The 13,169-nt window shown below is 53.7% G+C and overlaps 1 protein-coding gene across 2 annotated transcripts in view; it reads left to right on the top strand.

Annotated features, from left to right (window-relative positions):
• The window catches only part of PARVB (parvin beta), a 107,668-nt gene that overhangs the window by 58,238 nt on the left and 36,261 nt on the right, over positions 1 to 13,169 (top strand). For both annotated transcript variants that reach the window (XM_047786039.1, XM_047786038.1), the window contains exon 3: positions 3,317 to 3,387. In XM_047786039.1, the coding sequence (XP_047641995.1) occupies positions 3,317 to 3,387 (71 nt within the window). The remainder of the gene's footprint in view (positions 1 to 3,316; positions 3,388 to 13,169) is intronic.

Below are 13,169 nucleotides of genomic sequence, written 5' to 3'. Positions count from 1 at the left end.
TTGAGCTTAGGAGCCTGGTGAGAGCTCAGGAGAGGAGGCGCTGGGCAGACTGGCCTGTGAATATGGGACGCACATGAGACACATTTGCTGTCTTGGGAATCAGCTATTTCTGAGGGGCACGGTCCTCCTGGGTCCCCAAGGCCCAAGATGTCTAAGCATCAGAAAACACAGAGAATAGGGCGTTCTCGTTGTGAGTTAAGAATCTGACGGAGTTCCCATCGTGGCGCAGTGGTTAACAAATCCGACTAGGAGCCATGAGGTTGCGGGTTCGGTCCCTGCGCTTGCTCAGTGGGTTAATGATCCAGCGTTGCCGTGAGCTGTGGTGTAGGTTATAGACGCGGCTCGGATCCCGCGTTGCTATGGCTCTGGCGTAGGCTGGTGGCTACAGCTCCGATTCGACCTCTAGCCTGGGAACCTCCATATGCCGCGGGAGCGGCCCAAGAAATAGCAAAAAGACAAAGAAAAAAAAAGAATCTGACGTAGCATCTGTGATAATGGAGGTGGCAGGCGCAGCTTGGATCTGGCGTTGCTGGGGCTGCGTCGTCGGCTGGCAGCTGCAGCTCCAATTCAACCCCCAGCCTGGAAACGTCCATATGCCGCAGGTGCAGCCCTTAAAAAACAACAACAAAATAACACAACATTGTAAATCAACTACGCTTAAATAAAAGAAAAAATTGAAAAAAAGAAAATAAGAAATATGGATAACACACCTCCTCCTATCTTGGCACAAAGCCGCAGCGGCCCCAGTGCCAGGACCTTGCTAGGCGAGACCTGCCCAGTGGTGACAGCCCTGTGCCCACCTCCTCAGGACCACGTCACAGCCAGTGCCGAGGACTCGATGGCCTGGACACACTTTCCTTAAAGCTGGTTTGGGGGAGTTCCCTGGTGGCTCAGTGGGTTAAGGACCTGGTGTTGTCACTGCTCTGGCTCAGGTTGCTGCTGTGGTTCAGTGCCTGGCCTGGGATCTTCCATGTGCTGCAAGTGCGGCCAAAAAAAAAAAAAGAAAAGAAAAGCATATTTTGGGTTCTGACCGTTCTGGAAGGCAGTCCTGGAACATGGCATTTATTTCGAAAACTTAGTTCAAAGAGAAGTCCTGGCTGTTCCCTCTGTTGTGGCTCCCATGGCCAGGCCAGGCCAAGAGTTGGTCAGGAAGAGATGCAAACGCAGGTCCAGGCAGCTCAGGAGGGGCTGGAGGGGCCACGGGCGTCCTGCCTTCCCGCTGACCCTTCACGGTTGCCCACATGGACCATCTCTCATCTGGCTGTGGCTGCTGGCCAGGCAAGTAGCTCTCTCCCAGGGGAAACTGGGGGACAGCCCTGCCCGGAAGTTTTCTCTTCCCTGGCCCTGTGGACAGTTGGCACTGGATCATCCTTATTGTGGGGTCGTCCTGTGTGTTGTGGGTCTTTGATCAGCTTCCCTGGTCTCTATTCACTAGATTCCCATAGCACATTCTCCCGTTTCCTCAGGCGGGTCAAAAGAAATGTCCTCAGATGTTGCTGTGCGTCCCCCGGGGTTGGGGTGTTGGGGGCAGTTGATTCTGGCTGCTGGGCCCACAGCTGTCCTGGAGAATAAATTTACCCTCAAAGCATGGCAGGCTGTTGTTTTGTCAGCATGCTTTGAACCTGCCTTTCCCTGAGCCCTCGCCCTCCTGTCTCAGCATTTTTCTACACATGAATCCTTTTTTTTGCGGGGAGGGAGGTTTGCTGCAGTGCAGCATATGGAGGTTCCCAAGCTAGGGGTCAAATGAGAGCTGCAGGTGCCAGCCTACACCACAGCCACAGCAACAGGGGATCCGAGCCACGTCTGCTACCTACACCACAGCTCACAGCAATGACGGATCCTTAACCCACTGAGCGAGGCCAGGGATCGAATGCACGGCCTCATGGATACTAGTCAGGTTTGTTACCGCTGAGCCCTGATGAGAACGCCTGGCGTTTTTCTAAATAGCTGCTCTTGGCCTGGGGGTTGGCATTGTTCAGTTTGCTCTGTCAAGTTCTGCTGGCTCCTGAAGCCCTTGTGACCTTGATAAGAACTGGCCTGGTCAGCACCTGGAGCTGAGAGCTGGAGGGCAAAGAGGATGTGAGGGTGGGGGAGAGGGTGCCGGACAGGAGCAGCACGTGCCAAGGCCCTGTGGCTGGTGGTGGCAAGAGGCTTGCTGAGGGGCGAGCAAAGGTTAGAAGGGCTGGAGCTGAGGGTACCAGGGAGAGGGTACCAAAGAGGCTGCAGGGGCCACATGGAGGACACTGGACTTGCCTCAGGAGTTGGAGGAGACTGCTGAAGGCCTTTGCAGGGATGTCACAGGGGACCCCTGAGTGGTTCCTGCCTGTTCCTGGAGTGTCCCTCTCAAGCATCAGATCTGCACGGCTCCAAAAGTAGTTTTTCTGATTTGTCAGCTTTTGGATTTTGCTACTGTAAAGCCTCTGTCACTCAAAGCCATTTCGTTCCCAACGGGGAGGACAGGGTCCCAGCCACGGGAGCCTGTGTGGCCCCAGGACCCTGGGCATCGCCCCGTGAACGTCCTAGGCGCCAGAGGTCGTGCCTCTCTTTTGTCCTTTGAATGTGCCTGGTCAGTTTTCCATGATGTGTCTGACCTCTGCGGGTCTCACTCCTCTGCTCTCTGCCTTGTTTCCACCACATCATTCCCTCTGGACAAGCTCGCTGGTGGCCCTGGTCCATGGATCAATGCCCAAACACAGAGGGGGAAACAAACAGATCAGGGAGTTCCCACCATGGCACAGTGGGTTACACATCCGACTGCAGCAGCTCCAGTTGCAGCAGAGGTATGGGTTTGCTGTGCTTTTGGTTAAAGGATCTGGCATTGCTGCAGCTGTAGTGTAGGTTGCAGCTGTGGCTCAGATTCCATCACTGGCCCAGGAACTTCCATATGCTGAGGGTGCAGCCATAAAAAACAAACAAGCAAGCAAATCAACAGAAACAGAATATGGACAAACATGCTTGGCTGTGAAACGTCCCCCTAGCCTGTCTTTCTAATGTTTCTTGTCCCCACCATCTCACGTCGTGACAAGCTTTCTAAGTGACGACAGCTCTTTCCTGGGTTTGTCAATGCGGGCTTTCCCCACGGATCCAATTCCAGCCTGTGTGCAGCCCTCCCCACCCCCTGTCATTTCTCCCGAAAGGTGAGGGTGGGCACCGCCCCATTGCTTCTCAGAAGGCAGGTCCCTGCCCCGGCCACCTGCCCCTGGCCACGTCACTGGGTCCAGGGCTGCTACCTGAGACCACGGGGGTTTCCGCTCTCCGTGCCAAGGAACCTGGCTGCTCCCACTGACACTAACACCCTTGTCCTTTGTCCCGGCAGAGGAGAACGAGGAGCGCACGGTGATTGACCCCACCTCCAGGGATGACCCCAGATTCAAGGAGCTGCTCAAGGTGAGGTCGGGTGTCTTGGTCAGGATGCTCTGTGGGGGCAGATCCTTGGGTTCGAGCTCTTGGGGGCAAAAGGAGCACAACTTCCTGCCCACCCTCCTGTGCTCCAGCCCTCAGGCCTCCTTGCCCCTCCTCAAGCAAGCTGAGCACGTGCCCACCTGGGTGTGAGGTGAGAGGGGCTGTTTCCCCCAAGCCCACCCTCACTTCTGACACCACTTGTAAGTCTGGGGCCCCCAAGATGACCCATAGGTGTGATAATTTGCTAGAAGGACTCTATACTCTCTATACTCACAGTTATGGTTTATTACGGTGAACAGGCACAGGATAAAATCAGCCAAGGGTGGGGGGGGGGTGCATGTGGAGTCTCGTATAGTGTCACTTGTCAGTGGTAATGAGGTGACAGCATGCACAGAGCACTGCCAGCTGGGGGAGTTTCTGAGCCTCGAGGTCCAGAGGTTTTTCTGGAGCTTTGAACTGCTGACGGCCTGGGCCCTGCCTGGTGTCCAGGCCCCCAGCCGAAGCTGCTTGGTTCTCTCTGGCCCTTGTGTAAACCAGGATGCTTTATTGGGCAGGGCACCCCAGGGCCTTGCAGGTCGTCTCCCAGGGCCTGAGGCACAGGCCGGCTGCTGGCAGGCAGTTAGATGCTGCACCACGGGCCTGGCCCCTGCACCTGCAGTGCCCCTGCCATGCCCCACCTGGAGCACTCTTGTCATACCACAGTTTCTGGAGCAGGGACAGGTTTCTGCCCCACCCCCATTCACCTGTGCCCCACTGCCACCCACCCCCTGGCCCTGGCTGGACTCCATCCCCCCACTTCCTGCTGCCTGGAACTCTTGGTTATCTATTTGTGTGGTTTGGGTCTTTGCTTTTCCAGCTGGATTCACCCCTGGCCTGGAGGCCACCTGCACACAGTGGTACTGATAAGGGGGCTGGGTTGGCAGCACCGACACAAGGTTCTGCATCCGAACCGCCCACGGGGGCGTGTGGCCCATGGACCAGGCAGGCCTTTCACCCCAGCCCAGCCCTCCAGGATCCCAGTCTTGGGAAGGGGAGCTCCAGAGGATGGGCAAGGCCAGGGGGACCTGCAAATTGGATGCTGATGCAGCTGGTCCCCAGAGCAGCCGCGGGGACCTGGGGTCCGACAGCCCGTTCTGGTGGTTTGCACAGACTTCCACCTGCGTTACCTGCGGGTCCTTGCTGCTCTTCAGGATGTCCGTCCTGCTCTAGGGCCTCTGACTCTCTGAGCTTCGGGTTGATTAGATCTGAGTAGGTCTCAGCAAAGACCGCCTCTCGGGGGGTCTTTGTAGGGATTCGGCCCAGAAGCAGCTGTTTGGGGTGCAGGGTGTGGACCACGTGTAGGCCTGAATGAGTCAGGGTGTGGTCTGAGTGACCGCCTGGCCCCAGTCCTGGGACCAGCGGGATCCTGTTCTCCATCTCCTGCACCTTTTAACCTCCTGTCCTGCTTGGCCCCTGCCTTCTCCCTCTGTCGACTTGACCCCCACTGACCTTGCTCCCCCCCCAGGACTGTCAATGTTTAAAATCCTGTAAAAAACCAGAAAACCCTGGCTCTGGCTAAGCCAGGCATCAAGAATAAGGTCATTCATTGAAACGTTCTCTTTGAGCAGCTGTTATGTGTAGCGCAGTGTTAAGGGGGATGTCGGGGCCTGGTGGGTGCTGGAGTCGGCTTTCTGGACTCGAATCCCAGCTCAGATTAAAGTGGGAGAATAGGAGTTCCCGTTGTGACAAACCCGATTTATGCATGAGGATTTGGGTTCAATCCCTGGCCTTGATCATTGGGTTAAGGATCTAGCATTGCCGTGAGCTGTGCTGTAGGTCGCAGACATGGCTCGGAAGAGCCTGTTTTGCTGTGTCTGTGGTGTAGGCCGGCAGCTGTAGCTCCTATTTAACCCTTAGCCTGGGATCTTCCATATGCTGCAGGTGTGGCCCTAAAAAGAAAAAAAAAAAAGTGGGAGAAGCGTGTCCATCGGCAGGCGTGAGCATGACGGCAGAGGGAGGCCCTGTGCTCTCTGTCCGGCAGGTGTCATGCAAGTGCTGGAACGTGGGCATGAGCAGGGCCGAGCAGGGAGGGAGGGGCACGTGCAAGTCCGTGGCTCCGGTTTAGGAGTGAGCACACACGTGACCTCACCCCTGTCCTCTTTGCTCGTGTCTCATCCCGCGGTCACTTTCGCTCGCATCCTGCGGGAGCGCCCGGAGCCTTACCGAGCGTGGGGGCTGGTGCCCCAGGGATGCGTTTACACGTGAGATGCTTTTTCTTGTTCATGATCCTGGAACGTGGGGATCCTTGTGTTTTCCAGCGAATCCAGAGAGGGGCCCCCACACCGGTGCGCTCGTGGGTCCAAGGCGGGCCGGCCGTGTGGTCATTGCTGCCCATGAGCAGATTTCGCATCTCGTCTCCCAGTTTCCTGGACGAGACTCTTCCGGGGTGTTCGTTCTGGTTTCTCCCTCCCTTTGTCCCTGTGAAGAAAGTCCGCGGCGTGAGGATGGTCTTCTGGGCAGAAAACAGGGCAGTCATTGCGGGGTGGCGCGGCCCCTGGCCGGGCTGGCGCTGCCTCCTGCCTGTTGCAATAAGCCTACGTCCTCAGTGGATTAAGCCACGACAAGCCTGTTTGGAAGTGATTAAAACATAACTGACATAGCTTTGGGGGAGACAGGCTGCAGCTCCTGATTATCATTCAGATGGCACTCAGGGAAAAGTAATTTTTTATTCTGGCTGGAGCAAGCTTGTAAAAGGTCCCTGCAAAGAGCCCTGTGCCGAGGGCCTCATTAATTTACGACCTAGACGTGTGTCGGCAGGATCCGGGGTTTGTAAATAAGCCTGTCCCAAGAAATAAGGTCAGGCGTCATCTTTACAAAGTTTTGTGAAACAGAGGATTAAGACGGGGGTCCTGGGCTGTCCAGGGACACGGTGACCAGGAAGGGACTGCACCTCTCTGGGGGTGGCAGTGAAATGGGGCCGCTGAGTTCCCTTGTGATGCCATGGGTTAAGGATCTCGTGTTGTCACTGCAGTGCTTGGGTTGCTGCTGTGGCATGGATTCCATCCCTGGCCCTGGAACTTCCACGTGCTGCTGGCTCGGTTAAAAATAATAAAAGAAAATAAAAATAGAAGAAATTGGGCTTTGGCTTCCCAGACCTGACCTCCATGGCCTCTTGCCTGAAATTTGTCTTTCTTCTCTTTTTATCTGTTTGGTTTTCGTTTTTGTTTTTGTTTTGTTTTTTTTTTTTTGGACTTTGACCAGATCAGAGAGGCAGATGGGATTTTTTAAAGTTTTAGTTGCTTCATTGCAGAAACACGTCTTGTGTGTTTCCCGGTAGGACCATACTCTGGGCGAGGCAGCCTCTGCTGCAGGGCTGCATGCCCAAGGCTCCTGCTGTTTGTTGGAGCGCCTTGCCTGGGTCTGTTCCTACTTAGCCTCTGGGGCTGTGACAGGGACAGTCGAGTCAAGGGATGAGTGACTATATGATGGGGTTGGGGGGCCGTGTGAGTGCTTCGGAGGAAACTAAAGCAGGAAGCAGGGTGCTTTCCTCTCCCCTCCATTTTAGGTGGGGGGATCGGGGAGCTGGCATTTGAGCAGAGACCTGCTGGTTGGTACCCAGGGGAAGAGCATGATGGGTGAGGCGGCAGCGAGGGCAGAGGCCATGTGGGACGCACATGTGGCACGTGTGAGGGCCAGCAAAGGGGGCAGCATGACTTGAGCCTAGGGAGCAAGGGTGGGAACAGTCGGGAAGATGAGAGAGGTGGTGGGGATGGGAGATGGGTGTTTGACTTCCGGGGGGCCAGGGGAAGCAGCTCCCTCTAGTGGCTGTGGGAGGACCAGCAAGCAGCTGTGGCACCGCAGAGACTAGGTCGTGTTTCTCTGTATCGCCAATGCCTAGCATGTTGTCTGCCCTTACCTGGAGCTGCTGGTGATGCTAAGTCATAAAGCAGCTTCTGACGGGCAGAAAACTCCAGGGCTGGTGATGCTGACATCTGAGTAGATCACTGGACTTGATAAGCACTGGCCCCTGGGTTCTCTCGCCAGATCCTCAGAATAGCTCTACAGAGGCAGATGTTAACACCTGCAATTTTTAAATAACAGGTTTATTGAGATAGAATTCACATACCATAAAATTCAGTGGTAATTAGCATCCTCCCAGAGTTGTTCAGTTTAAGAACATTTTTATCTCCCCAAAAAGAAACCCCATACCCGTCAGGACTCAGTCCCATTTCCCACTTCCTGGCCCCTGACAACCACTTTGTCTCTAGAGAATTATTCTGTCACTATAATTTGCATATCTGGATATTTCATATCAGGGGAATCATACAATATGTGGCTTCTGTGTCTGGCTTCTTTGACTTGGCAAAGTGTTATAAAGATTTGCCCATGTTGCAGCAGGTATCAGAATGTGGTTCCTTTTTTAGAGCTAAATAATATTCCATTGCATGGATATACCACAGTGTGTTTATCCTTTGTTGACGGCATTTGGGTTGTTTCCACATCTTGGCTATTTTGAATAGTGCTGTTGTGAACATCCCTACATACGAGGTTTTGCGTGAACTTGTGTTTGCAGTTCTTTTTGCTCTATGCCTAGGAGGGGAGTGGCTGGCTCACATAGTAATTCTGTGCCTAACTTTTTGAGTAGCTGCCAGACTGTTTCCAAGGTGGCTGCACCACCTTACCTCCCTTCTGGCAATGTTGGAAAATTCTTCCAGTTTCTCCACATCCTTGGCAGCACTTTTTAATGGTCTGTCTTTTTGATGATAGCTACCCTAGTGGCTGCGAATGGTATCTCATGGTTTGGATTTATATTTCCCTGATGGTGAATGGTGTTGAATATCTTTTCATGTGTTGGCCATTTGTATATCTTTTTTGGAGAAATGTCTATTCAGATCCTTTGTTCATTTTTAAATTGGGGATATTTGTCTTTTTATTGTTTGCTGAGTTTTAAGTGGTCTTCATCTATTCTAGATAGAGGTGCCTTATCAGATATACGATGTACAAAATCTCTTATGGATTGTCTTGGTTTTTTTGATAGTGTCTTTTAAAGTACATATGTTTTAAATTTTAAGCCCAATTTATCTCTTTTTTTCTTTGATTGCTTGTGCTTCGAGTGTCATATCTAAGAAACTATTCCCTAATCCAAGGTCATAAAGATTTACCTCCATGTTTTCTAGGAGTTTTATAACTTTAGTTCTTTTTCTTTTCTTTCACTTTTTGCCTTTTTTCCAGGGCCACTTCCACGGCATATGGAGGTTCCCAGGCTAGGGGTCTAATCGGAGCTGTAGCTGCAACCCTACGCCAGAGCCACAGCAATGCAGGATCCGAGCCATGTCTGCAACCTACACCATAGCTCATGGCAACCCCGGATCCTTAACCCACTGAGCAAGGCCAGGGATTGAACCCGCAACCTCATGGTTCCCAGCTGGATTCGTTAACCACTGTGCCACGACGGGAACTCCTATAGCTTTAGTTCTTACTCCGAGGTCTTTGACCCATTTTGCATTAATTTCTGTGCATGGTTAGGGCCCAGCTTTATTCTCCTGCATGTGGATATCTGGTTATCATTTTTTAAAATGACTTTTCTTTCCTCCGTTGAATGGTGCTCGTCCCTGATGGCTGTCATCTGACTAAAGTGAGGCTTATGCCTGGCATCTCATTTCTGTTCCCTTGGCCTCTATGCCTGCTTTCTGCCAGAATCACACGTTTTGATTCCCTAGCTTTGCAGGAAGTTTTGAGATCAGGAAGCGTGAGTTCCCCAATTTTGTCCTTTGTTTTCAAGATTGTTATGGCTTTTTCAAAAATTTTTTTTTTTTTTTCTTTTACGGTTGCACCCATGGCATGTGGAAGTTCCTGGGTCGAGTCGGAGCTGTAGCTGAGGTCTGCACCACAGCCACAGCAACACCGGATCCGAGCTGCATCTGTGACCTACACCACAGCTTGCAGTAATGCCGGATCCTTAACCCACTAAGCAAGGCCAGGGGTCGAACCTGCATCCTCACGGACACTATGTTGGGTTCTTAACCCGGTGTGCCATAGCGAGACCTCCTTTTTGGGGTCTCCTGACTTTCCACGTGCACTGTAGGATTTGCATGTCAGTTTCTGCAGAGAAGCCATCTGGATTCATTTTTCTAAGTGGCATTTATTATTATTTTTTCTCATTTTCAAAGTAATACATACTGCTGACAATGTGGAAGACAGAAAAATCAAACAGAAGGCCATGGTAATTTTTAAAATTTGTGTCCCTCCAGGCTTTTTCTCTTGTGCATTCGACTTTTCCTACACAAAGTTTGGAACTATTCCAGAGTTGGTAAATGTCTAGGAGCACATTTGTACTCATACCTTGGGAGAAACTTCTGGAACTGGAATTCCTGGGATTCCTGGGTCACATAGCACACACAGGGATAGGAATTGATGTGTCTTCTATTTTTTTTTTTTTTAATTTTTGGCCGCCCCGTGGCATATAGAGTTCCCAGGCCAGGGATCAGATCCCAGACGAAGCTGCAGCAACACCAAATCCTTGAACCTGCCGTTACAGGTGGGGGATTGAACCTGTGTCCTGGCACTTCAGAGATGCTGCTAATCCCGTTGTGCCGCAGCGGGAACGCCTCATGTATCTTCTTTATCATGACGACTCTGAGGAACCAGAGAGGTTAAGTGACTGGCTCAAGGTCACACAGCAAGAACTCTGGTGAGCCGGGTCTCGAGTGCAAGCCCCAGGTGTAGGTCAGCAGCACGTTGTTTTTGTTTGGTGTCCGGTTATTTGTACATGAAGCTCATGCTTAGACTTTGTGATAGTCGAATGCTGTTTGTATTTTCTGTTGCCGTGTAAATTAACTACCAACCCTGCGGCCTAAAGCAACATCTGCGTATTAGCTCACAGTCTGATTCGACCCCTCGCTCCTCGTACTGCTGACCGTCCCCTGCCACCCCTCCTGGGCCTCCCCTTCTTTCCCTGGTACCTACACCCCCAGGGTGGCATCTTTTCCTTGCCGCTTAACCAGCCATGACTGCATCCAGGGAGCCGCCCCGTTCACCTCCTCCTCCGTCTGGCCCCACCTGCACATTCCCAGGGTCGGTGCCAAGCCATGCTTCTCCTCCTGATCTGTAGCCTTCGGGAGTCTCCACGCCCAGCCCCACTCCCGCTAGTGTCCACGGCCACTCTTCTCACCTGCTGCCCCCTCCCCTCCGGGCCAAGTGAGAGTCCAGGGCTGGCTCTGCCTCCTGCCCCCTCTTTGGGCCTGGAAGCCCCAGCTCCTGACCTCCCAGACCATCCCAGGAGGCTCACCCCTGCCTTCTTCCTGCCTCCGCTCAGATGCCACCTCCTCCAGGAAGCCCTCTGACCCCCTGGCCCCCCCGTGGCCCCTCTATCCCCACACGCTGCCTAAGTTTTTTCAACAGCCTTTATTTTTTAGAACAGGTTTCAATTTACAGAAAAATAGCAGCGAGTAACTAGAGCTCCCTCGTTCCCACCCCGGATTTCCTGTCCTTAATCTCTTAGATCAACTGGGTACCTTTGTGATGCTAATGAACCAGTTTTGCACATTTTTGTTCCCTGAGGTCCACCGTTTATCCAGACTTCCTCCGTTTTTACCAAATACACTTTTGCTGTCCCGGGACCCCACGTGACCCGAGCCGTCCGGTCCCCTTGGCTCCCTGCGGCTGTGACGGGTCTCAGACTGTCCTTGTTTTCCCGTGCGACCTTGGTGGTTTCGAGGAGGCAGGCAGGCGGTTTGCAGGATGTCCTGCTCTGACGTTTTGTCTGATGCTTTTCTCAGGACCAGGGCGTCCTGGGTTGGGGGCGGGGAGGTGCCTTTTCCGCCCCATATCAGGCCGTGCCGGCGACGTGGCTGGTCCCTGTGATGCACCCTCGGCCACCCGCTGAGCATGCTCGTCAGGCCCCTCCACTGTATCCTGCCTTATTTTTCTCCACGGCATCCATCACCACCCGACGGCGGGTGTGCTTGTCTTGTGATGTCTGATGGGAGGGTAAAGTCCCCCAGGACAGACGCCTCACCCATCTTATTTATCCCCAGAGCCTGGCACATAGTAGGTGCTCAGTAAGTGAATCGATGAACTCAGTGCCTGCGTTTAGGGTTCCAGCCGGGCAGGGAGTGCTGGGCGCTGGAGACAGAGCCACAAACAGGAGGTTAAAGCCTCTGCCCTCACAAAGCTTGGAGTCCAGCAGGGGAGACGGTTACGAACCAAGAGCTGTACCCATGGCACATGTGAACAGGCTCCGGGAGAGGCCCTTGGGTGCGGGGAGAGCGTGATGGGGGATGCGGCTGGGGAGGGACGGGTGCTCAGAGATACAGAGCGTGAAACCTGAAGGACGCGCAGGAGCAGGCCTGGCAGTGGGGGTGGGGGGTGGAGGGGTGTTGCAGGACAAGCTCGTGCAAAGGCCCTGAGGCAGAGGGGAGCTTGGGATATTTGAAGATCACCAGTGGAAAGGCGGCATGCTCAGCGGGGCTGTGGCAATGGCCCAGGGAGGTGGTGGACAAGGCGCTGGGAGAGGAGATGGTGACGTGTGGGCAGAAGTGGGGCCAGGGGCTGAAAGCTGGAGAATGGCTTTCTCTTTCCTTCTCATTGAAGGAGCAGGTTGAGGGGGTGAGGGGGCGAGGTCAGTGAGATGCTCGTGGGACACTGTGCAGGAGCGGGCGGCACACAGGGCTTTCTGGACAGAGCCAGTGGACGTCGTGCGAGGGCGGGAGCTGGCCTCGGAGGGGAGTGGAGACCACGGCCGGGGCGATGCCCTTTAAAGTCCTGGAGGAGAAGGAGATGCCAAGGAGGACCCCGGCCCCAGGAAGCTGGGAGGGTGCTCAGAGAGGAAGGTGGGAACTGGATGATGGGAGAAGGTGCTAGAAGGTGGGAGGGAAGGCAGCTGGGCGGGAGGTCCAGCTCCCAGCCTCCCAGGCCGTGCTCGCCCCACCCCCCACCCTGGAGGAGGGCTGCAGCCTAGAGCCAGCGGACCCTTGGGGGTGACCTTGACCGTGCAGACTGCCGCTGGAGTGACCTTGACCACACAGACTCCTTCCTCCAGTCCTCCGTCCACTTTCCTTCCACATCTGTTCTTCTTGGGATGGTGTGTCTGACAATATTTTTGAGTTAGTGGGAAAATAGAATACACTTCACAGACGTGTGCTGTGTGGCCCATTTTTGCCGGTTGCATCCATGTCACTGAGGGACAGAGGACACTGGAGGGGCAGTCAGTGCCTGTTGGGACCGGTTGGGTCGTTTTGTGAGTCTCGCTCCCACAGGGAAACCATGGACCACGCAGACTGCTGATCGGGTCTGTTCAGACGTCAGTTTCATTTTGCAGGGAAGTGCCGTGTGCAGCGGTGGCCAAACGGAATTCTGGTCAGTGGGACTCCTATTTCTCCATAGACACTTTCACAATTGAGGCTCTCTTCTACTTTTTTTTTTGGTCTTTTTGCCTTTTCTAGGGCCACTCCCACGGCATATGGAGGTTCCCAGGCTAGGGTTCCAATCAGAGCTGTAGCTGCCGGCCTACGCCAGAGCCACAGCAACACAGGATCCAAGCTGCATCTGCAGCCTACACCACAGCTCACAGCAATGCCGGATCCTTAACCCACTGAGCAAGGCCAGGGATCGAACCCACAACCTCATGGTTCCTAGTCGGATTTGTTAACCACTGCGCCACAAAGGGAACTCCGAGGCTTCTTCTTTTATGATACATATTCCTCAGGGAACTAAATGGAAAACTTGAGAAAAGGCGGATCTAGAGAAATGAACACGGGAGTCTGCATAAAACTCGTACGCCCACGTTC

This window comes from Phacochoerus africanus, chromosome 7 (genome assembly GCF_016906955.1).
Source record: "Phacochoerus africanus isolate WHEZ1 chromosome 7, ROS_Pafr_v1, whole genome shotgun sequence".
NCBI classification, from domain to species: domain Eukaryota; kingdom Metazoa; phylum Chordata; class Mammalia; order Artiodactyla; family Suidae; genus Phacochoerus; species Phacochoerus africanus.
Note: the sequence above shows the minus strand (reverse complement) of the source record. Positions and strands in the feature narration are given on the sequence as shown.